The sequence below is a fragment of the Pseudonaja textilis genome, chromosome 8 (genome assembly GCF_049901715.1).
Source record: "Pseudonaja textilis isolate UNSWEBS1 chromosome 8, rPseTex1.2, whole genome shotgun sequence".
Classification (NCBI taxonomy): Eukaryota; Metazoa; Chordata; class Lepidosauria; order Squamata; family Elapidae; genus Pseudonaja; species Pseudonaja textilis.
The window spans coordinates 25,002,976-25,028,289 of record NC_141997.1 but is presented as its reverse complement, the minus strand read 5'-3'; the positions used below and the strand labels follow the sequence as shown (position 1 = coordinate 25,028,289).

The window sequence follows — 25,314 nt, the reverse complement described above, 5'->3', positions numbered from 1 at the left end:
GGAGCGATGATCATAATCATCACAGAAATAATGTTTAAATAGAGAAAAGGCTTACTCTTGAATCAGCGTCCAGCAAACAGCGAGATATGATGGTATCTAGGAAGACCTCATGAGCCGCAATGATGTGATCTAGGTCCTGAGCTTGTTGGACCTTGTTCCACAGTTCATCCCATGAACATTCCAGGACCTAAGGCATAATTTTAAGAATTCAGTATAATGATGTTCTTCCTTCAGAAACACTTCATTTAGCACACTCTTTACTCTGCACGGCACTACACACATTTCTCCTCCTCAAAACAAAAACAAAGCAGACTACAAAATGGTTGGTTGAAGGGTACCTCAAATGTAATATAATACTGCATTTGATGAATGAAATGGACCATTTCTGATGCCAAAACGTGACACTGATGCAGCACCCCAGAAAGCTCTGTAAGAAATCCAAAGTATTTGTATATTAAAAATTAGAAGGGATTGATTTATCTAACATTTTTTTTAAGTATAACTGAAGTTGACAACCTGCACCCTTTCTGAAAGGAATACAATATAATAACTGATACTCAAAGAAAGAAAGAAACATAATATACTATATTTATACAATCATCTTTTTAATCCAATAAATTGAAGCTAGAAATTCTAATAGCCAACATTGTTTCCAGTTAATGATAATATGACAACTCCCAAATATATCAAGTACAATCAAGTGAAAGTTAACCATATACATTCCATATAATAAATGAAGTAATGCTGCTTTTTTATTAAGATACTTGGTTCATTTAACTTTGCCCCGTAAGCCCAGCAGCACCGCTCCATATTTTTTTCTAACCCCCCATGTAGATTGAACTTGGCATGTTCAAAATGTAAAGCTCTGGCTTCACCACTGAGCTACAACCCTCTCCCAAATTATTAGTAAGAATTTGGAAAGGAAAGCATTTCAATTGGCAGAAGAACAAAAACCAAAAAATAAGAAATGGTTCCTCAGAATTAGGGATGAATTTCTTAATTCCCACCTCAGCTTTTTCATTTCCTCTTCAGTGCAGCTTACTTTAAAAAGGTGGTACAGAACAATGAAAGTTATATTGCTTTTCATTAAAGAAATGAGAAATATTGCCTAGGTTCTAATAAATCTATTATTTTAGAGGAATGTTCATGCTTGGCCAGGGCCAATACCCTAACTCATGAGACTCCTTCTTGCTTATTAATGAAAGAAAGGTGACATTCCTATTAGGTGGATTGACAAGTGGTTTCCAGTAGCTACTATGCCCAATGCAGGAAGACAGAGACTTATCCTCAGAGATTATAATACTCTTTTGGGAGAGAGCTTTGCTGAAATGTTTAGGCCAAACTTTGTGAGGAAAGGAGATAAGGCTTTCTCAGTCAAGGGTACCCAAATGTGGAACAAGCTTCAAAAGAAGATAAAGCCATGCCAAAGCTTTGCTTTTGCATACTAGATGGCAAAGCCTACTTGGTTGCCATAGTCCACTTGTGACAGAGAAAGGTCAAAGAAGTACTACCCTGCACCTATTCCTTTCTATACAGTAAATATTTTATAGTACTTGAGATACACAAAAAACAAAAGCCACAATACCTAGTATAAAAGGAGTCATACCAGGAATACGACACACTGAAACATTGCAAGAAATAATTGCCAGAAGCTGAATGATTTTCAGCATTCTTATTGAATTAAGACTATTAAAGTTGTTGAAGCAAAGGACAGACAGAAGTATGAATACTATAGCAGAAAACACTAAAAAAAAAAAAATTTCAGATCCACAACCTGTGATTCAGGGCTTGTATTCTGAACTGTTAAAGCAACCTTCCTATTGCCTCTCTAATGCAGGAGTGTGAAACTCATGTTGTCACGTTGTTGTCATGTGACGTATCGCAACTTCCCCCCCCTTCGCTAAACTGGGGTGGGCGTGGTCAGCACATGACACATCCGGACCGTGGGCCATGTGTTTGACACCCCTGTTTTAGTGCAATGCTCTATGATTCCCAGCCAACGTGGCTAAAGAGTGTATTCAGTTACTTGAAGGATACCTGTAACCATAGTTGCAACTTATGGATAAAGAGCCCAAGGATTATAATTTCATAGGTTTACTTAGTTCTGCTTGAACTACTGATTAATATACAATATATAAAAAATTCAGAAACTACTGAAAATCTTATAATTTGGCAGAGCACTCTCTGAAGATAACTGTTTCTAAGACTTGATCTCCTCTAATATTTATAAGGTAGCAAAAGTTTGCTTATTACTTAAGATAACAGATAATCAGAGTTGGAAGGTACCTTGGAGGTCATCTAGTCCAACCCCCCACCCAAGTGAGAGACCCTACACCATTTCTGACAAATGACAGTCCAATCTCTTCTTGAAAGTCTCAAGTGATGATGCTTCCACAACTTCCGAGGGCAACTTCTGTTCCATTGGTCAAAAAGTTTCTCCTTATTTCCAGATTAAATTTCTAGGTTAAATCTCTCCTTGTTCAGTTTCCATCCATTATTACTTGTCTGGCCTACAGGTGCTTTAGAAAATAGCTTGACCCCCTCCTCTCTGTGGCAGCCCCTCAAATACTGGAATACTGCTATCATGTCTCCCCTGGTCCTTCTCTTCACTAGACTAGCCATGCCTATAATCTGATAGCCTTATAACACAGATAATGTGACAGTCTTATATCACAGATAACACTAAAATTGGGTCCCATGAACCAGCATGGCATAATGGTTAAAGAGCTGGACTAGGAGCATGGTTATGTTCTTTTATCAGGGAAGCCAGCTAATGATTTTGAATCAGGCACTTTCTATCCGTTCTAGATCAAAACAAAAACAAAAAAACCAGCTACCAGACTCTATCTTGTTCATTAACTCTCAAATGTGTAATAATGGACAGTTTACATTAACCACATTTAATTGATCAAAATATTGAATCAATTATACTAGTATTTATAAGTTCTCTGATGTTTAGAAAAAAGTTCACAAAATTAATTTATTTTTATAATTACCTAACAATCGCCAGTATGGTTGCTTATAAAATAAATACTCATTTTATCTTCAGAAATTTAAATTTCACATAGACTTGAAGAAGAATTACTCAACAAACCTATACAGGTAACCTTACTTACTAACAACCTTGTTTAGAGACTGTTCAAAATTACAATAATGTTAAAAAAAACAACATGCAACTAATCCTTGCATTTACAACTGTTACAATCATGAGGCTTCATACAATCATACAATCATGAGACTGCCATTCAAGCACTTGGCAAATGGTGCACATTTATGATCACTGCAAGGTCTCATGATCACAGGACTGCTTACTCACATGCTTTGCAACCATCTTGCGATAACCAGAGTTAATAGAGAAGGCAGAAGTAAAATGGTAGGCAGAACTAAGTTATAGCCATATGATGTTTCAGTTAACAGCCATGAGGCTTAGTGACTTAGTTGCTGTTCCCAATTGAGGTTACTAAGCAAGGACTGTCTGTGTACCTCATAATTAACTTTAGGACTGCAGTTCAGAAATCTGTTAAATTGATTATGATTTCTTTCTGAGAGTTTCCTTGCTTTGCTGTTGAAAAATACTTCTATAAAATCCTGTCCTAATCAATGTGTGATCTTTATGGATTTTTATTTGCATATTAATTAGATTTTTATTTGCATATTAATTTGTATTCCCCTTTTATGAAAATTCAAGGAAGCTAATAATATTCAGTAAGCAATTATAAACTAAAAAGTCCATAAAATTCTATTCACCTAAAAAGAGAATGAAAACGACTTGGTTTTGAGAAATATACAGATTAATCATGTAACTGTGCCCTATGGACCTCTAATGGTTATTTCAAAAATTTCATATTCTTATTAAACATACTTTATATAATTTCTCCCTCCAAACCCCATTTCATTATTCATCTACCCTTGTTCCAAGCAAATAACTGGCAAGTGAGCCGCATTCTGATTACTATGCTGGTTGTATATGGAAGTCAGTCCTTTGATATAGGCCAGGTCAGGAAATAAACATCACAAGACATACTACAACTCTGTAGTAGACTATAATAATAGAGTCTTGAAAGCCTGACAGAATTCTACTTTCCCTCTTATATTAAAGTGAATCAAGATGAGACAATCTTGAGTTTCTTTCTCATGCTTTCCTAGGCTAAATTCATGTTTTGCTAACAGTCGCTACATATTTTCTTCATTTCCATCTCTGAATTACTGTAGTGTCATCAATCTTGAGTTAAAAGACCTATGTTGTAAATTAAAACATGAAAAAAGTCAGATCCCAATATAATCACAATAACACCTTGTTTTCCCCATATATTTTGAGTATCTGGCAAATTGCTTGTAATTAAGACAAGTGATATTATCCTCATTTTGCAGATGGATAAAATAACTCAGACTAGAGAGCTGCCAGTTTATAAAATAAACCTAATAAATTATAAACATAATCAAAATAATTAGATTTCGATATGAGATTTCAGTGGAAGAAATGTCTAGTGTCATTATATACTGCAGAAGGCACTCTCCTGATATTAGATAATAAAGAAGTAAGAATATTCCTATTCAGCATATCCATAGTTGCGGATAATACACATATTCTGCCAGCCCAGTGTCTTAAACCCTTTCTATAAATGGCAATGTCACAAATGGTAAAAGTGAAAAACTGCATCATTTTTTGAACAGATGCCTTACAGGTGAAATGAACTCTAACTTAGCAGTCCCTCTACCACATCAAGGCTGCCATCAAGAGACCTGCAATGCCAGGAGAAGTTGAAAAACGAAAGAAGGATTGACATTAAAAACTCAAGACTGTAAAGTATACTCACAAAGGCTTGCTTGCTGATGTCTATGGAATGTGGTAAGCTTTACCCCCATTATGTTTGGTTTACAAATTAAATAAAATTTATATAAATAAACATTGGGCTAGTTTGCAAATATTGCCCCCTTCTGGTAAAAAGAACTACTCAAGCAGTCAGTGTTATGGGTTTCTCTGTGCAAACAGTGGAAGGACAGAATTCTGTTTTTGCTCAGTAATCCTTCAGAACAGAAAATATACAAGGATAAATTATTACCCACGTGGAAACTCTAATTAATAGAGTTCTACATTTATTCAGAATATAAAGATTAGAAGGTAGCTAATTAGTAAAAAATAATAATGTCCATAATTTTATATACTATGTATGCAATCGGGTTTTTTCTGTTATAATAACAGGAGCAACTAACGTTTATCTAAACCTTACAGACAGAACATCATTAGAGCCTATTCATTTTGAATTTAACTAAATCAGTTCAATGATCACAATGTACCAGAACTTACTCTAGGAACATGCGCTAAACTTACTCAAAGTTTACTTTAAACTTCCAGAATAACCTGAAAAATATTCCCTTTTATTGATAATCTGAAGAATTATGGATAAAAACAGCAACTAATATAATTATGCACTGAATTTAATCCCTTACCGGGCATATTTTTTAGAAGTTTTGCATTGCACATATGTCCTTTCCATATGTCAGTAAGAATATATTCCATCCGTTTTGCTCTCCATAAGAAGTTAAACACCCTCAGATAATGGCTCATACACTCGCGTGTAAACATCTGCAAATAATAGAAACATTCGATCATAATCTTTAAAAACTCAAGTACTGCTGCTTCCATTGTTTCAAGAATCTCTATTAAAAGATAGCTTACGATCATTGTTGACTCAAGAAGCTGAGTCTGAACACAAAGACTTAGTCAAATTACAGTCTTATTATTAAGAAGTCTGACATTAGTACGTAAGGATTTCTCTTGTTCCTCTATGCTACAATAAATACAAGGAAAACAGCATGATGGGGATTTGTGTTGTGCAAAAGAAGCTCTGGGTCCATTTATCTCAGCTTCCCTAGATTGAAGTGCTTTTGTACCTGCTCCGCAGAACATCTTCAGCTCAAATATAGGAGTTATGGCAAACATTTACTAAATACACATATTCTGAATGCACCAAAAGTCAAGGTCTCTGCTGCAATCACGATTAACTACTGCTTCAATTCCTCATCTGAGTGGATAGGGAGGGGAGAGTCCCATTAATTCCCCCCCCCGCCTACAATTTTTCTATGCTGTTTCATTGCTAGAAATAATTGGTGGTATAAAAATAACATATTTATTGGCTGAATCAGTCTTTATGTTGTAACACATGGCTAAGATTCAGCTGTTAGAATCCTCACAAAGTAGTAAAATATCCCTTTCCTTGGACCTTACTGCCTCACACTATTTTTAATGACTGTTAAAATAATGGTTTTTGTTCATTAATTGAAAAATCATTTGAGAAAATCGGAGAGAAGTTTTTCTATCTAACTTGATAATCAGAAAATGTTTAGAAAACAGTTTTTGCTTTTTTTTTTCATCTCTTATCCATAGTCAATCTGAGAAGTGCAATTTCAAAGGCCAAGGGCATATTTTATAGCTTAGAAAAAAATTAGTCATTTGAGTCAAATGTTCTAGATTTTGACACCTTTGCCTAGTATAGAAAATCAACTAAATATTATAATTCTAATCATAAGGTAGTTTGTTTATTTTCATATCTTAGTTGACATCATAGCAACCTTAAACAATTAGATTATGAATGGGGGATGGAAACTGAAAGTGGCTTATCAAAGCCAGATATATATGGCCATAGTTGTTTATATTGATAGATATTTATATACTTCTCTTGCCCAAGATTCAAATATCTACTGGGTTTCTTTTTTTCCATGATAGCTTTAAATTCTGTTCCTTGTACAGGTTGGGTTGATTTGTTTAAGGAATAATAACATTACAGAATATTTTATTATAAACTACAGCTATAATAAAATCCTTCCATTACCCTTCAATTCTCAACGTCTTAAAGGCTTAGTATAATGAAAGGAAAATACATTAAATGGTTAACAGCATGCTACAACAAAAATTAAATATTAAGGAACTGATTGCATAGTCCTGCAACTTTCATAACTTATGGAGAAGGATACAGAATATACAAATGGCTTAACAAATGTTAAGTTAGATATTAGATATCTTCCTTTGATTAAACTATATGTAGCAAATATCTTCTGACCAAAGTTTCATTTTTGACACCTTGTTCACAGAGCACTGTTATTCTTTACATATAGTAAAAGCATTTTGAACAATGGTGCTATTTTCTCATCTGTTTTAATGAATACTATATACCAGATTTATTTAAAGAGTACAAATAGGTTCCCTAAAATACATTTTACAGTTCACACAAATTATCCCAAATTAGTTGCTACAGTTTTAGAATAATGGCTGAAAATGAAAATCCATTTATTAAGTACTTTCTAAAATCTACAGCAGAGCAAATGAATTATTTATTTCAAATAATGAAGGTCTTAAAATGTAGCATTTTAACACTCATTAATAATTTAGGGAAATTGAGATTTTGGCTACACTCTTAATACAATGGGTACATCAAAGATACCAAGCAATCTCTTTAATCATGTACTTCTAAAAGTACAAAAGCTATTTTAAAACAAGTATTTAGAGAACTAAATAGGTAATTCTAAGTAGGAGGAGATCAAAAATGGACAAACTCAGCTATACATCCTTACCGTTGCAATTGGCCCATCAACGTGATAGTCTAAACTGAAAACATCCCATCCAGTATCACCTGGAGACACCTTTAAAAAAGTTATAAATATTGAAGCAAATCGGTTACATAGTTATTTACCTATTTTCCCAAAGTAATCATGATCCTGCATTTAGTAATGATCAATTGCCAACATATAGTGGGTAAAAGAAAGACCAACCTTATTTAACAACCTAAACCAGTGGTTCCCAAAGTGGGTGGTCCCCCCTAAGGTGGGATGCCTTAGGGGGGCGCTAAGAGGCAAGGGGGCTGGCAGGGAGGCGCTAAGAGGCAAGGGGAGGCGTTCGAGGTGCCGGCCCTGCAGGTTCACTCATTGACTGTAGCACCGCTCCAATGCGGAAGCGGTGGCACATTATGTGCGGCTACAGAGCGTTCGATGCGTCGCCCTCCTGCTGCCTCTTAGTGCCCCTCTGCTGGCCCCCTTGGGGAAGCTATGAGGGGGCAGGGGGGTATTTGAGGCGCCGGTCCTGCAGATTCACCCATTGACTGTAGCACCGCTCCTGAGCTGGCGCCTCCAATGCGGAAGCGGTGGCATGTTACGTGCCGCTGCGGCAGCGTTCAATGCACCGTCCCCCTGCCACCTCTTAGTGTCCCCAAGGGGGCCGGCAGAGGAGCACTAAGAGGCGGCAGGGGGGTGTTCGAGGCACCAGCCGGTCCTGCAGGTTTACCCATTGAGGCGCTGGCTCTGGAGTGGTGCTACAGTCAATAGGTGAACCTGCAGGGCCGGCGCCTCGAACACCCCCTGCCACCTCTTAGCATCCCCAAGCGGGCCAGCAGAAGGGTGCTAAGAGGCAGCAGGGGGGCAGCGCGTCGAACGCGGCCATGGAGGCATGTAACATGCCACCGCTTCCTCATTGGAGGCGCGGAGCAGTGCTAGTCAATGGGTGAAACTGCAGGGCCAGCTGGTGCCTCGAATACCCCCCGCCGGCTCTTAGCCCCCTCTGCCGGCCCCCTTGAGGATGCTAAGAGGCAGCAGTGGAGCGTTCGAGGCGCCAGCCCTGCAGGTTCACCCATTGACTGTAGTAATGCTCCAGAACCGGTGCCTCGAACATGGCAGCACGTTGGGAAAAGCTGCTGCCACCACTTTCCCAAAGTGCTGCCGCTGTTGCATTCTGTCTATCTGTTCATCCATCCCTTCATCCATCTATCCATCCATCCAAAAGGTCTGTCTGTTTGCCTGCCTGCCTGCCTCCTGCCTAAGTACCTGCCTGCCTGTCTGTCTGTCTCTTTCACTCTCTATCCATCCACCCATCCCTCTATCCATCCATCCATGTTCGAAGCTCCGGCCCCGCAGACACATTGGGAAAGTAGAGCAAAACTAGTCTGAGAGGGAAGGAGGGAGGGACGGAGGGAGAGAGAAAGAGAGAGACCTGATGCATCAGATTGAATGAGGCCTAGTTTAGACTGAGGCCCTTTTCCACATTGAAACATCTTTGCCAGCACATTGAAACCTCTCTGGCTTCTATTAAAGGTTTTGTGGACAAAACATGGTCAAGACTATCAGGAAGCTCTCACATTTTGTTGAGGCTTTAAACAGGATCCATTGGACCAGATCTCCACCCTAAAAATTACTTTTCCCCAATGTATTACAGTGCCAATTCTGAAGAAGGCAAAACCAAAATGTACTGGTAAATTACGAGAACACACACACACACACACACTCCCTTCTAACCCTGCTGGAGCAGGTGATTGGACTAGAATAGATATCTCATTATCCTTCTCCTCCCTCCCTCCTTCTTTCTTTTTCTTTCTGTCCCTTCCTTCCATTCCCCCCCCCTTTTCTTTGTCCCTTTTTCTTTCTTTCCCTTTTCTCTTTATTTTCTCTCTCTCTTTCCCTCTCTCAGGCTTATCCCTTTGGATCAGGGGTCGCCAAACTTTTGGACCTCAGGGACCACCAAACTCATAATTTTAAATCCCGGAGACCACTAATATGAATGTGGACTGACGGTTGCTTTCTGGAGTTGGTGGGAGAGAGAGAGAGAGAGAGAGAGATCGGATCCAACCTCTCTCTCTCCCTCTCTCTCACACACACAGGCAGGAGTGGGATTTAGACCCCTGATCTAAAGCTGTCAAAACTCCAAAAACTGGTCAAGTAGCTCTGGGGAGGCCAGTCATAAATTAGAACAATTGCTAAACAACCGGTCATTAAGTGAGGACCACTTATTTGGTTTGCCAGTCACCAAGCCACGCCCACTCAGTCACATGACCAGCAAGCCATGCCCACCCAGTCATGTGACCAGCAAACCACACCCTCAAATTAGGCCACACCCACAGAAATTTGAATCCCACCCCTGGGTGGGGGGCACCGAGGTTGAGTTTGTAGCACCAAGGGGGCAGTGGACCGAAAAAGTTTGGGAACCACTGACCTAAACTGTTAGTTTTAGGCTAGAAGATTATGCTGTGTGTTTGTCAACGCACAGAATAAAGGAAATACAATTGTGACATTTTTTGTTCAGATAAGTAAAGAGAAGAATAGTAATGAAATTAAAAGTACCAAAAATCAATCTGCACCTTAACAAAACTGTATCAGAATAAATTCAGCAGAACTATAATTTAGGCCATAATACATCACACAGTAAGCCCATATACATTATGAGTATGTTTAATTTGGACTGTAGCCTTATATTTTTCTTATCCAGCATACCGTTCTGTAATATCTATAACTGTATGATTATTAGAATTCATTTTTCAATGAAAGAACAATTAGTGTAAGGTCAAGAAAATCTGAAAATCCAGAAAGATGATAGTACTTTGGATACTGCTGACCTCAAAACATATTTTTCTTACTTTTGACAAATCAAATCTAATGTTATTATGAGATACTAAAATGGTTCAAAAATACCTCCAAAAGTCTAACATCCAAGCGTTTGAGGATCTCAGGATTATCAAACTGTGCATTAGTTGCCCTGACAGCTGTTTCAAGGATTCCTGTTAGATTATGCTGATATAATGTTGTAGCTGGTCTCGCAAGTTCTGGCCTATTTTTAAATAATATAAATAAAAGACAGATACATCATCGTTACTATAGCCCATTTTCATCCAGCTGCAGATGCAATAGTTTTACAATCAGTAAACAGATTCTCTTAGTGAATTCTTTAAAAAAAAAAGAAAACCACAATACTGGGGTGATGCTTATATCAGAATTTGGCAAACTGCACAAAAGAACATTCACATTTTCAAGTTTTCTATATCCCATTATTTTTTCTAATTGCAAATACTTGAGATTCAAATGTCAACAACAGCAACAATTCTAATCTACCAGTCATTCCTATTTCAGTTCAGATCCAGGACCAAGATCCATAAGTCAGTGAAGAAATTTAGCACAGCAGTTTCTTCCATTCATATTCAACTGAACTCATACAGAAACTGCCTGTTTTCAAACCTCAGGTTCATATCTGAATTAACTTAGTAGCAATGCAACACAATCTTTCCTTTAATATAAAATCTTTTTAGTTTAGATATAATCTGATGTTATTCTTTCCTTCTGCTCCTATTTTTAAAGGATTTTCCTATTTTCCTCTTTTTAAACAAGCATACCCTGTGAGGCAAGGGAGAGGCAGTGACATAAAATGGCTAACGAAGACTGTTTCCAAACAGCTACAATATCTACAGATTGGGGAAATTGTCTTTTATAATAAAAGATAGTTGTCCTATATATTGTAAAAATTGATAAGAAAACATCATTTTTGTATTCCAAAAAGTGTTTTAGATGCTTCATTTTAAATTTAGTGACAAAGACTATGCAGTTGTGCTTTTTGCATTAAAGAATACTTAGAACCAAAGCTTATTTTCCCAGAATCTGAAATAGCAAATTAAAAATTATATGTCAAAAAGTATTTATTTCCATTAATTCACAACTCTCCAATGTTTGACACACCAAAATGTTATGCCAATTTTCTGTCTCATTATCATTCCCTGCTGCACTTGAGTGTAGAGATGTTACATCAATTCAGTTCTTGGACAAATAGATGCCTCTTTGATGTCTGGCAAGCAAATGGAACCCTTTGTAATGAAAAATTGGCATTATTGAAGGAAAAGAAATTTAACATGTAGGAAGTCTGCCATTATACTGTTGAAATGCTATTGTAGAAGAAAATCCAAGATGCTTTTAAAAATATTGACACGAAGGGAAGTAGGTGGGGTGCTGAATTTAAAAGTACAGGATCCAAGAGTTTTAAAAGCTTGGGATTTGAATAGACATTTAAATAAATATATCATGATATATTCATCAAAAGGTAGTCTTTATTTTCTCTTTGTCAAAATATTATTCAGTGATGGCAGCTTCCAAATAGTAAAATCCAGAGTGCAGAATTTAAAGTTTTATATCTTCAGGATTTATTTGGTAGCCTGCATGCTGTGAGGCAATAAATAACTAGAAGATACAATATAAATTTAATATCATGGCAATTCTTATTCTCAAATTTACGATGTAAGATGCTGGAAAACAAAACAAGAAGAACAAGAGAATCAATTAAAATTAATGTAGGGACAGGAGCAGAATTTTAAAAGATTTGATTGACACTATTAATGACAGTTGCATAATTAAGTCAAATAGTGCAATCCATTCTCTTTTTTATAATGTATATATAAAATCTAGTCATGTCTGAAGTTATCTTAGTGAAAAGGTAGAATGTAAATTTAAGTAAAGCTTTGAACACAGAGAATGAGGAATATATTTTAAATTAATAAAGCAATCTTATGAATATTTACTATGCAGTAAATGTAGCCATTTAACTAAAAGAAATGTAATTCTGAGTGTACACAGATAGTTTTGTACCATCAGGCTGTAATCCTATGTACACTCACTTGAAAGTAAGTTTAACGCATGGTTAATATCACATGAAGAACTTTCAAAAACTTTAAAAGAACAGGTACAAGAAATCAGCTTTTTAAAATTTGGGAAAATTTAAAAGAACCAAATGTTATCCAATAGAAACTTGAAAAAATAGTGTTAATTCTAAAGTAAAGTGATATATCACTGAATATGATAATAAAGTAATAAAAGACCAAGAGATATATTATAACAAAATTTTAATATTTGGCTTCACAGATACATTTCTTTCTTTGCATTTTTAACTAAACAAAAATAAGGGGAAAAAGAAAATTAATGTGTATGCACACGCTAAGACACACAGTCTCTCAAATGTCTTAGTGGAGCTCTTGGTTTTCAGCTTCAAAGGCATAAAGCTGCACTTTTGTGACACTTTATATATGGGCTTATCATACATATAAATAAACTTTTTTTTTTTAATAAAGTTTTATTTGGGTTTTCACACACACCAAATACAAGTAAAACATCTTTTTTGAAAATAGCATAGTCCCGGTTGGAACTTCTTTATACAGACACAAACTCAATTTCATGCTCATTTTTGTGTTCTTTTCCATATCTTATACTATTCTACATTTTCTATATAGTTTTTCCCCCTCTTTTAATTTTCTCAATTTTACTTTGATTATCTCATCTCAATTCAAATCATTATATTTATACTTTTGTCTGTTCCGTTTCAATTTCATATTATCTTTTCTCATAAAACAAATTTTCTCCTGTAGTTACTAATTGGAGTATGACACTTTTATATCTTTTAATTATATCCATTCAACTCTTATTTAAACTTCAATATATACCTTAAGGCTATGACCTTCTATATAATACATAATACATAATTTCCAATCGAATTCTGCTTGGTACATTCTTATAATACACACTATATTCTTTTTAAAAAAAGGATTATAAATATATGTAATTATAAACCCTCATTCCATTCCAATTCAGTTCTATCATTAATAATCATTAAATCTTAACATCTTTAACATTTCTTTTCAATTAAGTATCATACTTCCTTAAAGACACATATAATCTCCATAATTAATTTTTCCCTTATTTCTCTTCACATATGTTTTATAAATCATTAAATATACTTTTTATTACATTTATTTATTGACAAGCAATCCACTAAGTTATGATAACTATTTTATCAAACATTTTAATCATACATTATTTCATATTTTCTGAAATTATTTCTATTTCTAATATAACAATACTATCTTATGTACCTTTGCAGGATCCCTTTTTCCCTCACTCATTATCTCTAAATAGGCCGTTTCTCTATATTTTGTTTCTGTTCTTTATAACTTCTTTTCCTTTCTTTCTTCCCTCTCTTCTTCTCCCTCCCCTTTTTATCCCCTTGTCTCTCTACTTCTAATTCTCTCTTCTGCATTTCTCTCTTCTGTTGCTTTCTGATTTTATATTTATTTTTCACTCTATTCTTTTTTGGGGTTGTTTTTCCCAGTCTTAAACTTTCCATTCTCTTTCCCCGCTTTCCTTTTTTTCCCCCCACCTAAGATTACTTGTTCATTAAATATGGCTTCTTCTTTGTCCCAATCTTCTTGTTCTGCAGGCATTTAACCTCTCCCTTCTTGTGCATCTTCTTTGTACTTTTTAAGTTCCATTTTCAGTTCTTTTAAAAGTGGAGCCATTTTAAACAGTTTTAAACAACCACCCGATTGATTTTAGTCATTCAAATGCAATAACCAAGAATCCAGAGATCACCAAGTAATACAAATAGTCCCAAGCTGTTTCTTCTTATTTCTCTTTTCACTTTCTCTTCCTGGGGTTTTACTATTTTGTTGCGATGTTTCAGTTAAGATGTATCTTTTGGAAGTCTTGTTGAGATTTTGCTGTAAGTTCTTTTTAATTCCAGGCAGTCTCCTCCCTTCCAGATCCTGCCCTTTTATTCTTTTTCTCTCCTTTCCTGTTTTCCAAAGCTTTTAATTATCCAGAAATCTTTATTATCCCTTTGACTTCTTATTTTCAGCATTAAATGCCTATTAATGTCAAAGTGAATTTTTTTCCAATTTCTTGCTTAAGTCGCTTAGCTGTCAGTATAGGAAGAGGAGAAAAAAAAATCAAATCCTTTCTCTTTTCTCTCTCCTTCACAGCTTAGAAATCTTCTTAGGGAACAATGTTATTGTTTTTTTTTAATAGTTTGAATTCCAGGGTACCTTATTTGTTGCTTTTGCTGTTTGACCCAGTCAACCAAAATTTTCTTTTCTTATCTTCCTCCTGCAAATTCTTTTCCGGTCGAGTTCTTTGTGGTGGCCATTTCTGACCACCGCTACAACCCCCTTCAGGAAAGGGAGTAATGGCCAGCTGGGGAGGAGAGATGCAGCTCTCCTCAACACTGCAGGCAGTCTCCCCCTTCTCCACCACCTCTATGGGGTGGCTTAGCCCCGAAACCAGCCAGCTTGGGGCGCTCCAGCGGTGAGCACGGATCGAAACCGCGCAAATATGCAGTTTCGGTCTGTCACCGAAGAAGCTCAAACCTGAGTCAAACTTAAAAAATTTTATACAAGAGTTTCAGTCAAGATTTTTGTGCAGAACATTCCTATATTGACCAGTTGCTCTCCTGTTTTAATAAGGAAAATGATAATCATCTACAAAACACTATTCAGTACATCCAGTGAAGTAGAATTATCTCATAAAAGCATCATACCTGTATTAAATTTTAAGGTGACAAATGACAATTTTTAACAGAGTCATCCAAAATCTGCATTTACTTACTTTAACAAGTCCATTAAATGTCTGATAAAATCTCCTTGACCAAGGAGCAAGTAACGTCTCATGGCTTGCATATGCTCCAGTAAATTGTACTTCTTATTGAGCACATCTAGTAAGTATTTGCTAGTCTCAAAATATGCAGCATCTATTTTTCCCTGAAATGCATTTTCCAAATCTGTGAACATTTCAGCAGCTGTTACAGAAAAACAAGAAGTTACCAAGATTGCAAAAAAGCACAATTTATCAACTCTTGCACTACATGTAATTATTTGACTTGAATTCTATAAAAATGAATTGTTTCCAGGTAAACTAAACCATCTGATGGTGAATAGAATATTATATACTTGCTTGTTTAATGGAATTATAGTGAATTTTCTAGAGGTATCGGGGAAATTGACATTTTGAGTGTGTTAAGCATGTTCTCTCTATTTTTTTTAGTACCAAACCATGTAGCCTAAGCTAATCACTGGAAATTCTCTGGAAGGACAGGTGAAAGTTAAAAAGTTGAAAAGAAATCTATTCCAGAAATGTAGAAATGTGGGTGACTTAGATGGGCACGAGCAATTGGCACTGCTAGATTTGCTTCATCATTAAAAGTCTATATGCAGAGTTTGGGGCTTTTCCTTGACCCTACAGCAGTAATGGCTAATCTTTTTGTCATTGGGTCCTGAAAGTGCATGTGCACGTGCATGAGAGCATACATGTGTGCCTGCACCCATAAAGCAATGCATGTGACCCCGCCCATGCTCCCTCCACCCCTTTGCATATGCACACGGAACCCTCCCTGTGCTTCCCGCCACCCCTCCGCACATGCGCACGCATCTCCCACATGCAGCCTGCCTTCACGCATAAATGGCAGATACCTGAAAATCAGTTGGCGGGAGGGAGGTGCACGCGCATGCGCAGTGGAACTGAACTGGGGCGCTGGCTTGCGTGCCTGCAGAGATGGCTCTGCATGACATTTCCAGCATGCGTGCCATAGGTTTGCCATCATGGCCCTATGGTATATGATGCAAAGGATGGAAATGGCAGCTAGTTAGCTTTTTATTAACTTAAGGCACCATGGTGCTGTGGTCTTACCTACACGAAATAGAATTTGCCTTGTTTTTCATGTCCAGGTTACACCCAGGCTAGCCTATCACACTGACCAATGTGTAAAGCTTTAATGAAAATTCCCTTTACCTACAAAAATGTTACAGGAACTTAAGAAGGACCTGAAATCCCAGACCACGGGCTCACCATTAAAACTAACAGACAAAATAGATGCTTAAGAAGAATACACGAGTTCATCATTTTATTGCAATGACTGAACTAAACTACAGTTCTAATCAGTTTTAAGAAGGTTATGAGAGTTATTAAAGGAGCCCCCAACTGGGTTTTCCCCGGGGCCACGGTGATGCTACCGGCTAATCCTGTCAACCTGGAAACACTTTGGTGCTTCTGACATGAATACGATAAGATGTAAATTAATATAGTATGGTGCTTTGAGAGTTCAATTCCCCAAACTGCACAAATAAATGAATATGCAGTGGCAGTTTCTGAGTGATCTGAAGGAAAAAAATGCAACTGCTTTAAAGAGCTGTACACTTGTGCTCCTTCACATTGAAGAATCTTTTTGGAAGTAAATCAAAAGAAACAGTTTCTTATATATAAATGTTCAAATAATAATACATTTGAAATTGTAACTGGAAAAATAATTACAATTATGTGAAGTTTTCAATCAGAAATTCAAGGCTATGAATTTGATCATATCTTCAAATTAGCTTTCCAAAATATGTACCTTTAGATCAATTCAATTGTTTAAATAAAATAAATACAATAAAATATATTTTTTTAAAATATAAAAGCCACTTTTCCAGTTAAAATCAGCTTTCCAAACTTGACTGTCCTGTTTTGATTCAAGGCACGAACTAACCTGATTTCTTTAATCAAACACATAATTAAAATCATATTTAACAGACTAATGATTTGAAGCCATTTTGCATATAAGCTAAAATGCTCAACAAGATTATGGCTTTTGTTATTTAAACTTCTGCAACAAAAAACAATGACCTAGCAGCATCATTATACTTAACCACATTATATATGAAAGCGCACTATATATTTAGAACCACACAGCCCACTGTTCAGATGTTTCTGCATCTCCTAAAGAAAGACTTTATGGTGCCATACAAGCCAGAAAACTTTTGCTCTTGAACTTTTTACACCATATTATGATCAGATAATGATAAACTGCAAAATACTGAAGTAAAAAACATAGCACGTGCTGAATTTCTATGTAACCTTAAGACAAACTTCTCTATGGCAAAAGTTAACAAACAACCTATTATAAACTGGTAAAGTAATTTTATTCTAATTCCATACCATCTTTTGGAGATTCTGCGGATCTAGGCACAGCTATCATCTTTGATGATGGACTTTGGTCATGACAAACCTGATGTAAGAAGTTTATGGATTTTCCTATTAGGAGAACCTAAACACAAAAAGGACATTATTTCTGAAGTTTTTAAAGAGCAGAACATTTCCCTTTCAAAACATTTTCCAGGGAGTAATCTTTACTTATTAAAATAAAGGATACAAAAAGCTAACAACAATAAATGTACATAATTTACTCCAGCTTCAATGATATCTTCCAATTCTATACTATAAGCAGACTTAGCAAATAAAGAGGGGCATTCACCTCGGTTTAATGATGAGTTTACCACTTTGGATGCCAAGCTTAGTAGAATATTTTCGCCATTTATTGTTAAAAAAAAAAGTTCTATGTTCCCAATTTTGGAGTCTAGTCTGAAAAAAAAAGTCTCTACAGCAGTGGTTCTTTGACCTAACTACCCCATGGCCCAAGTCCCAAATAATGTCATTACTCCCCACCAGTGGTTATTTCACACAAGTGGCTTGGCAGTAGCAATTCCAAACTGGACTCTCACAAAAAAGCAACTATAAATTGCCTCTTATGCACAGATCATGCTAAATTATCCCCAATTTAAGAATCACTGCTTTATAGAATATCAATTTTTATAAGGTATGCTTCCATATTATGTGCATCTGTATGTATATGTATGTAACAGTCAATTTTAAAGTGATCAGAATTTTCTACCAGGTTTATTTTTTCATACCTTTCTGGAGTGTTCCATTGTAATGAAAGAAGGAATCATTGATTTTCTCAACGTATATTTGTCATGCCACAACCGATCTGTTTTCACTGTTGGATCTGAAGCTACAAAGAACTGTGGATAAATAGTTTTATAATAAGCCTAAATATGATACACATATCATTACAGATATCATCACATATATTTTATATATGTAAAAACTATCACATATGTACTATAGACAGATAACAACTAGAAGGTACCTTAGAATTCATTTAATCTAGCTCTCTATTCAATGTATCATAATTTATATTTTTATCAGAATAATACCTTTGCTGCTTAGGCATAACCTCTTGGCAAAAAAAGTAAGGCATAGCTAGCTAGATAAGACAGACAGACAGACAGATGCATACACTTATGTGCTGTCTTGTAAAATGAATTTTTCTCATATTTTCTCATGGTAGCTTACTATAAACTCATTTTAAAAAATTCATTTTTAAAAGACCATCAATTCACAGCAAAGAGATATGAATACATGCTGCACAAAATTTTAAGTTTTTAGCTTTTGTGTTAGCCTAAAACATTAAGAAGAAAAGAATCGTGTCATCATAGCTCATCACAGTTCGTTCAGAATCTAGTTAATTTTGAGCTTTATAGGGCACAAAATCAATTAAGTATAACCTAGAGAATTTTTATCTTTTCAAAAAAAGAAAATACGTCCATCTATTTAAGAAATACATCTAGAGAAAACTAAACCATGGTGCAGAAAATTTTTGTCCTCCTCCTTCCCTTTTGCTTGTAGCCATAGGTTCCTAATGCACATTAGATCATCTGTTAAATAATTTAAAAATAAGAGCAATCCACTCATTTATTATCTATTTCCCCAATGTTGGAAACAAAACAGAAGAATCCAAATGAGTGCAATATTTTGAGATTAAAGTATATAGATCCAAAGTGTCTATCCCACAGTATATAGATCCAAAAAGTGTCTATCCCAGAGCCCATAGCCCTCAGCTTTTCTGATCTCACGGTAGAAAAATTCAATAGACCAATATAATATAAAGTGAATTAAAATATATTAATCATGAATGTCAAAGAAATCTACAACAATTTTGACAGAACATGTAATACTCAGGAAGGGTTCAAATACAATTTGCTATTAGTATTAACATCCCAGTTGCCTAGCCTGAATTCGGTTAGGTGGTGGATTGGTTTGTAGCTGGGTTATTCATATGAATTCAGGTTGACACACTTGGGAAAGCTGAGATGGATGGAGTTCCAGTCAAAACAACATAGCTGGATGATGAATCAGCCGCGTTCCAATGGTTGCCTGGCCAGAGGAAGGAGGAGCGAAGTTGCCAGGAATCCTCTTCACATCCTGGTTGGACAACGTGACATATTCTTTTCGAAAATTTAGAGAATTCTAGTTATAGTGATGTGGAAAGCCGGGAAACTTTCTGTACTGGTTTTCCACTAGTTAATGCCGAGAAGGTGTACAAATAAAATAATTCTTTGAAGAACTGAAATGCCTCAGAGTTCATTTTATAATGTTGCATTACTTGGAACCTGACACCAGTATTGTAAGTAATATATGCATTAGAACTTAATTCTGAAATGTATCCCTTAACAGATACAGTACCAACACCTTGACCTCTTCCTTCCCATAGGATGAACTTTGTTCTTTCTTTTTCTAGCTAAATGCAGTAAATAAACTCTGCAGTATCTTGAGGAGACTGGGCGTCAGGAATGACCTCCTATCAGTTTGAACATTATTTCCCTTCTGAAAAACAGAGCTTCTCCAGAGGGTTTCTGAGGTCTAACACCATGTATTGCTTTCAGACATTTATTCCTAAGGTATTTTTATTTTGGCATGTTTATTTTATTGATATGAGCCATCAAGAGTCTTCAACAATTGTGAAGAGTTAGAAATAGATGAATATTTTTTTTACTTTATTTATTTATATCCTGCCTTTATTGTTTTTACAAATAACTCAAAGAGTGACATTCTCAAAAATTATCAATAAATTTACACATTTCTCTGTTGGTTCTCTACAATTATGGCTGGACACCTCATCAAAGGAAAGCACACAAAATTCAGGTATTAAGACAAATGTAAATTAGTACCTATCACTGCCTGTTTATCACCATGTCTGGTTTAAGCAAAGTAATTTATTTCAATCCTGATTTGGTCACTTGCCTTGCTAAATACCTCCTTTCCTCCAGGCCAAACTGCCCCTTTCATTTGCCTGCATATTCATCTTATATCTCAATTATATTTCCTTGCTTTGCTCATTCCCTCATTCTCTTTGCTGTGGTAATCAGGGATCCTAACCTTACATTGCCCCTACTAATATATTACACAAAATGAAGGGGAGGATCTTTGTTTATTAGCTCCTCAAAATAAGTACACACAAACCTATATATGCATATAGTTTTAATATTAGCATTATTAAAGTATTAGCATTGGTACATGTTATTTATAAGGCTATTTTAAATCCATTTGGTTCCCAATGAAATGGAAGAAAAAGATAAGATTGTTTACACAACAATGGAAGTAGGCACATTTAAACAATATTGGAACTTCTATATACAATGTAATAAATCTCATTATATCCATTCTAATGCAAACACTTTAGTTGTATGTCTTTGATTATTATCTTCATTATGAGCGGATTGCAATTTCTGAGTTGGATGTTTTGGCTATTTATATGCATACATCCTAATCCCATGAACCAGACCTTGTCTGAAAGTAGATTACTCTGTTTTTATGTAAGAAGAAACAATAAGAACTTGTAAAGACATCCTATTTTCAATTTTTTAAATTTATTTATGAGTAGACAAGATTAAGGCATCTGTCTATAAACCACATACTCGGTATGTGCTATACAAAGAAGTACAAGCAAAAAAGGAACTAATATGAATATGTGAAAAGGGGCGAGGGGAAACAGACCCCAAAACATAACAATCAACCACCATCCCATATACACATTTGCAATGGAACATAGTAGTAACTCATAAATATGTATACCCAACAGATATACTTACTCATTTAGGAAAGTATATGTTTTAAAGGACCATTTTGTAGAATTTACTATAGCTACTCTGCTCTACAACAGGCATGAAACCATAATTGAAGTATTCATGAAAAAATATATTTTTAAATCCCTCAGACAATTAAATCATCTTTCAAATCCATGAAAACGTTCATTTTATAACCAGGGCAAAGTAATATGCAATTAGTGTATTTAGAAAACACTATTTTTATATTTAAAAAATACAAAAAGCAAGAAGAGCATTTTATAATAATCCTATGGGGAAAAAAAGATCTTGAAAAGGGTGAAGGAAACCAAGGTCAGAACATAATTGCAATATAATTATTTTATTGATTCAGTTTACCCATTCAAGGTTCTTTGAGTTATGTTATTATATCTGGCACAAAAAAAATTGCAGGAGAAATGAGAAATCATAGTACAATCTAAGTGATGAATATATGCCAAGGCCTTCCAACCAACAGATAACAAGGGTGATTTTCTGCTGAGGAAATTAAGAGCCTGTTTACAAAAGCAATCAAAGTCCTAGAGGAAAACCCACCTTTTCATTTGCCCCCGTGTAATGAGGTCCCTCTTTTCTTCCCAAAAACACTATATGACAGGCTTTTTGTAAGGGTCATATTCACCAGGATATTCATATTTGCTATAGTAGAATGTTCATGGGGTTTTCACTCGTAAGATTTCTATGTCACATGGAACTTTATTTTACTAATTAAAGTTCCAAGTTTTTAATGGATGTTGTACACTTATCCTAGTACATAACCAAATTAAAATTAAATGCTGACTGTTAATGGACATCCTCCATATATTTTGACATTAACTGAGAAAATTTCTCAGCCAACATGGCTGCTTTTAAAAATTTGAGAAGTTATTAAATTTACAATTTACAATCTATTTCAACAAACATTAAGAAATGTTAGATTTTTTTTTTAAAAAAAATCAACTATTGCATATTCATCTTAGATCTCTGACAACTATGGGGCATGGTTCCTTGGATCCTGGTCATTTTACCCTAATACAAAGATATGCATGTTTTTTTACAGCCAAACCATGCAGGACTAATTTAAAAATAATTTATTGGTTGGTTTATGGGATATAGACATTGGACCTTCAGAACAGTACAGAACAGAACAGCTTTATGTGACTAAGTATAATTAGAAACACAAAGAATTTGTTTCCAGTGCAGAAGCTCTCAGTGTGCTTGCAAAGCAACAGAGTAGTAATAATCATAATACCAATAAGAGGGGGTAATAAATAAGATAATTAGGATAATAATAATAATACTAGAGCCATACAACATAGATAAATATATTTAGACATAAGAAAGGATTGTAAGAATTAGGTGTTCAGCAAAGTGTTGTCATGAGGGAAAAACTGTCTCTGTGTCTAGCTATTTTGGCATGCAATGCCCTATAGCGGCATCTGGAGCGGAGTAGTTGAAACAGTTTATCTCAGGATGTGAGAGGTCTGTAGTTATTTTCTCAGCCTTCCTTCTGAACTGTGCAATATGCAGGTCTTCTTTGGGAGGCAGGCTGGTTGCAATTGTATTTTTCTAACTAACTATCCATTGGAATCTGTACCTGTCCTGTTCGTTTGCTGTACCAAACCAGACAGTTATAGAAATACAAATGATATTCAGTAATTCCTCTGTAGAACTGTATCAACAGCTCCTGGGGCAGTCTGAATTTCCTGGATTGGTGCAGGAAGAACATTTTTCATTGTGCCTTTTTAATGATGGTTCTAATGTTAGATGTCCATTTTCAAATCCTGGGAGATTATAGAACCCCAAAATTTGAAGGACTCTACTACTGTTATTGTGCTGTCTAATATAGTAAGAGGTGATAGAATAGAAGGACTTCTCCTAAAATTCACTCTTATCTCTACAGTTTTAACCATGTTCAGCTCCTGATTGTTCCGGCTGCACCACACAGCCAGTTGTTCAATCCCTCGTCTATATGCAGACCCCACACTGTCTCGAATGATACCAGTGACTGTTGTATCATCTGCAAACTTTAGTACTTTAACAGAAGGATCCCTAAAGATGCAGCCATGAGTATAAGAAAGAGAACAGCAATGCAGAGAGCACGCAGCCGAGAGGTGCCTATGCTAATTGCTAGGGTATTAGATGTGATGTTCTCTAGCTTCACCTGTTGCTTCCTATCCGTCAAAAAGTTAATAATCCACCTACAAGTATGGAGAGGCAGAGCTAACTGAATCAGTTTAGAGTGACGAATTTCTGGAATGATGGTATTAAATGCCGAGTTGAAATCTACAAAACGGCCCTGTAAATAGGTCCCTGGGGATTCAAAATGTTAAAAGATGTAATGCAGTGCATATTGAGTTATTTAAAAATTAAGTTATTAATTAAATTAAATATTAAGCTCATTTTTAAATTTTACTAACAATTTACTAACATAAGTTGAATATTAAATTTATTATTAAATAATATTTAGTTATTTAAAAATAACTTAATTTATATAACTCACTTCATGGTATGTGTCTTCCAATTCTCCATCATAAATCCAACGATAAAGAAAATTCAGGATAGGATGTGATACAAGGCCAAGAATATGTTGCACCAAGGATTTCATGTAGGGATCACCTGTTTTACTGTAGGCATGAACAGCTGATGCAAGTTCACCTCCTTTTCTTCCTGGAAAAATAGAGTGTATAAAGTTTGATTGATGGAGAATCTACTAGATTACTAGAATAACGCATTATGATATGGGATACCTTCAATACTTCTGTACTAAGGCATTCCTAAGCAAATAGCTAGGAATGAAATTCTGAACTGACACCATAGGCTAGAGAATGAAGCCACCGTTTCTCTACCTTTACTTCCTGGTGCTATTAGCTTCTTATGTAGCTGCTTGGAACTTGGCAAAAGGCACCCAATGCAGCACAACCAGGCAAGAATGTTTCCTGAAGCCATTTAAGCAATTGATTGCCCTCTGCAAGGATGAGGGCAAATTTCCTTCTTAAACCCTCTGCATTATAAATCCAGCCTGCTTCCCCCCACCCCGATCCCTATATAACTCACACAAATATTGACAGAATTATTCCTGGGAAATTCCAATTCCCGATGTACTTTCCACACAGTTATTCTCTCCATCATCCACACCCTTTCATTCCATGTACAAGAATATCCGGAGCAACAGGAAAAAGAAGAATATCCCACTCATATTGAGAGTGGAAGGCATGAGCACAGACACCCTCAATTTTCATAGCAGAGCATTCCTCTTCAACCAAAGATGATAGGACAACTGAATTTTCAGAATTCTCCCTGTCACCTTCTGGAATCTCCTACAATCCAGGGGAAGGTGAATCTTGGAGACAATCCAGGTATCTCTGTACCTCAATCATTGAACAATTAAGAAAGATGCCTTGACAGAAGCACAAAGAAGTTTATTAAAGCAAAAGGAGCTGAAACAAGCTAACATTTGGAAGTGGTTCAGGCAGAGGCCTCCCTGGTTCAATGGAGTATAAGAAAGGGAGGAGACACAATACAATTAGATTTGCAAGATTTTGTTATTTTTGCCAGTTGCAATAAACATAGCTTAAGCCTTCCTCTGGAGTAATTTCTTGGTTTCTCAACCTAGCGGGGACGAGAGTCATCAATACCAGGTATTCCTCATCTCCAGTAATTGGAGTTTCTAGCAGAAGTTTTTCATGTGGCCTATTCTGTCTTTTGATTCACTTGCTGAATATAAAGACAGATAGAATAACTCTACAAATTCTTCCATTCAAAGTTTCTTTTATTGCATTATATTAGGTATCCTCAAGGTAACTCAGTTATGTCGAGATGCATCTAACATCAAATTCTTTGCATAGTTTAAATCACAGTGTAAAATGAGAGTAATCTTTCTACCCCATATTTCATCCCATAGTAGTAGAGATGCTAGCACAAGGCTGAGTTCAGGCAAGAGTGAAGAAACCTCCCCCAACCCATCAAGGGTCAATTCAGTGACCAATCAGGGTTACAGATGTGGCCACATGACATGAAC

At 35.8% G+C, this 25,314-nt stretch overlaps 1 protein-coding gene across 1 annotated transcript in view; it reads right to left on the bottom strand.

Moving 5' to 3' along the window:
- The window catches only part of TUBGCP3 (tubulin gamma complex component 3), a 71,584-nt gene that overhangs the window by 8,473 nt on the left and 37,797 nt on the right, over positions 1-25,314 (bottom strand). Inside the window, exons 11-19 of the mRNA XM_026708377.2 lie at positions 23,797-23,963; positions 18,285-18,395; positions 17,533-17,641; positions 15,172-15,361; positions 10,453-10,588; positions 7,573-7,641; positions 5,452-5,587; positions 339-427; positions 56-187 (exon numbers count right to left, since the gene is read on the bottom strand). Of these exons, the coding sequence (XP_026564162.1) occupies positions 56-187; positions 339-427; positions 5,452-5,587; positions 7,573-7,641; positions 10,453-10,588; positions 15,172-15,361; positions 17,533-17,641; positions 18,285-18,395; positions 23,797-23,963 (1,139 nt within the window). The remainder of the gene's footprint in view (positions 1-55; positions 188-338; positions 428-5,451; positions 5,588-7,572; positions 7,642-10,452; positions 10,589-15,171; positions 15,362-17,532; positions 17,642-18,284; positions 18,396-23,796; positions 23,964-25,314) is intronic.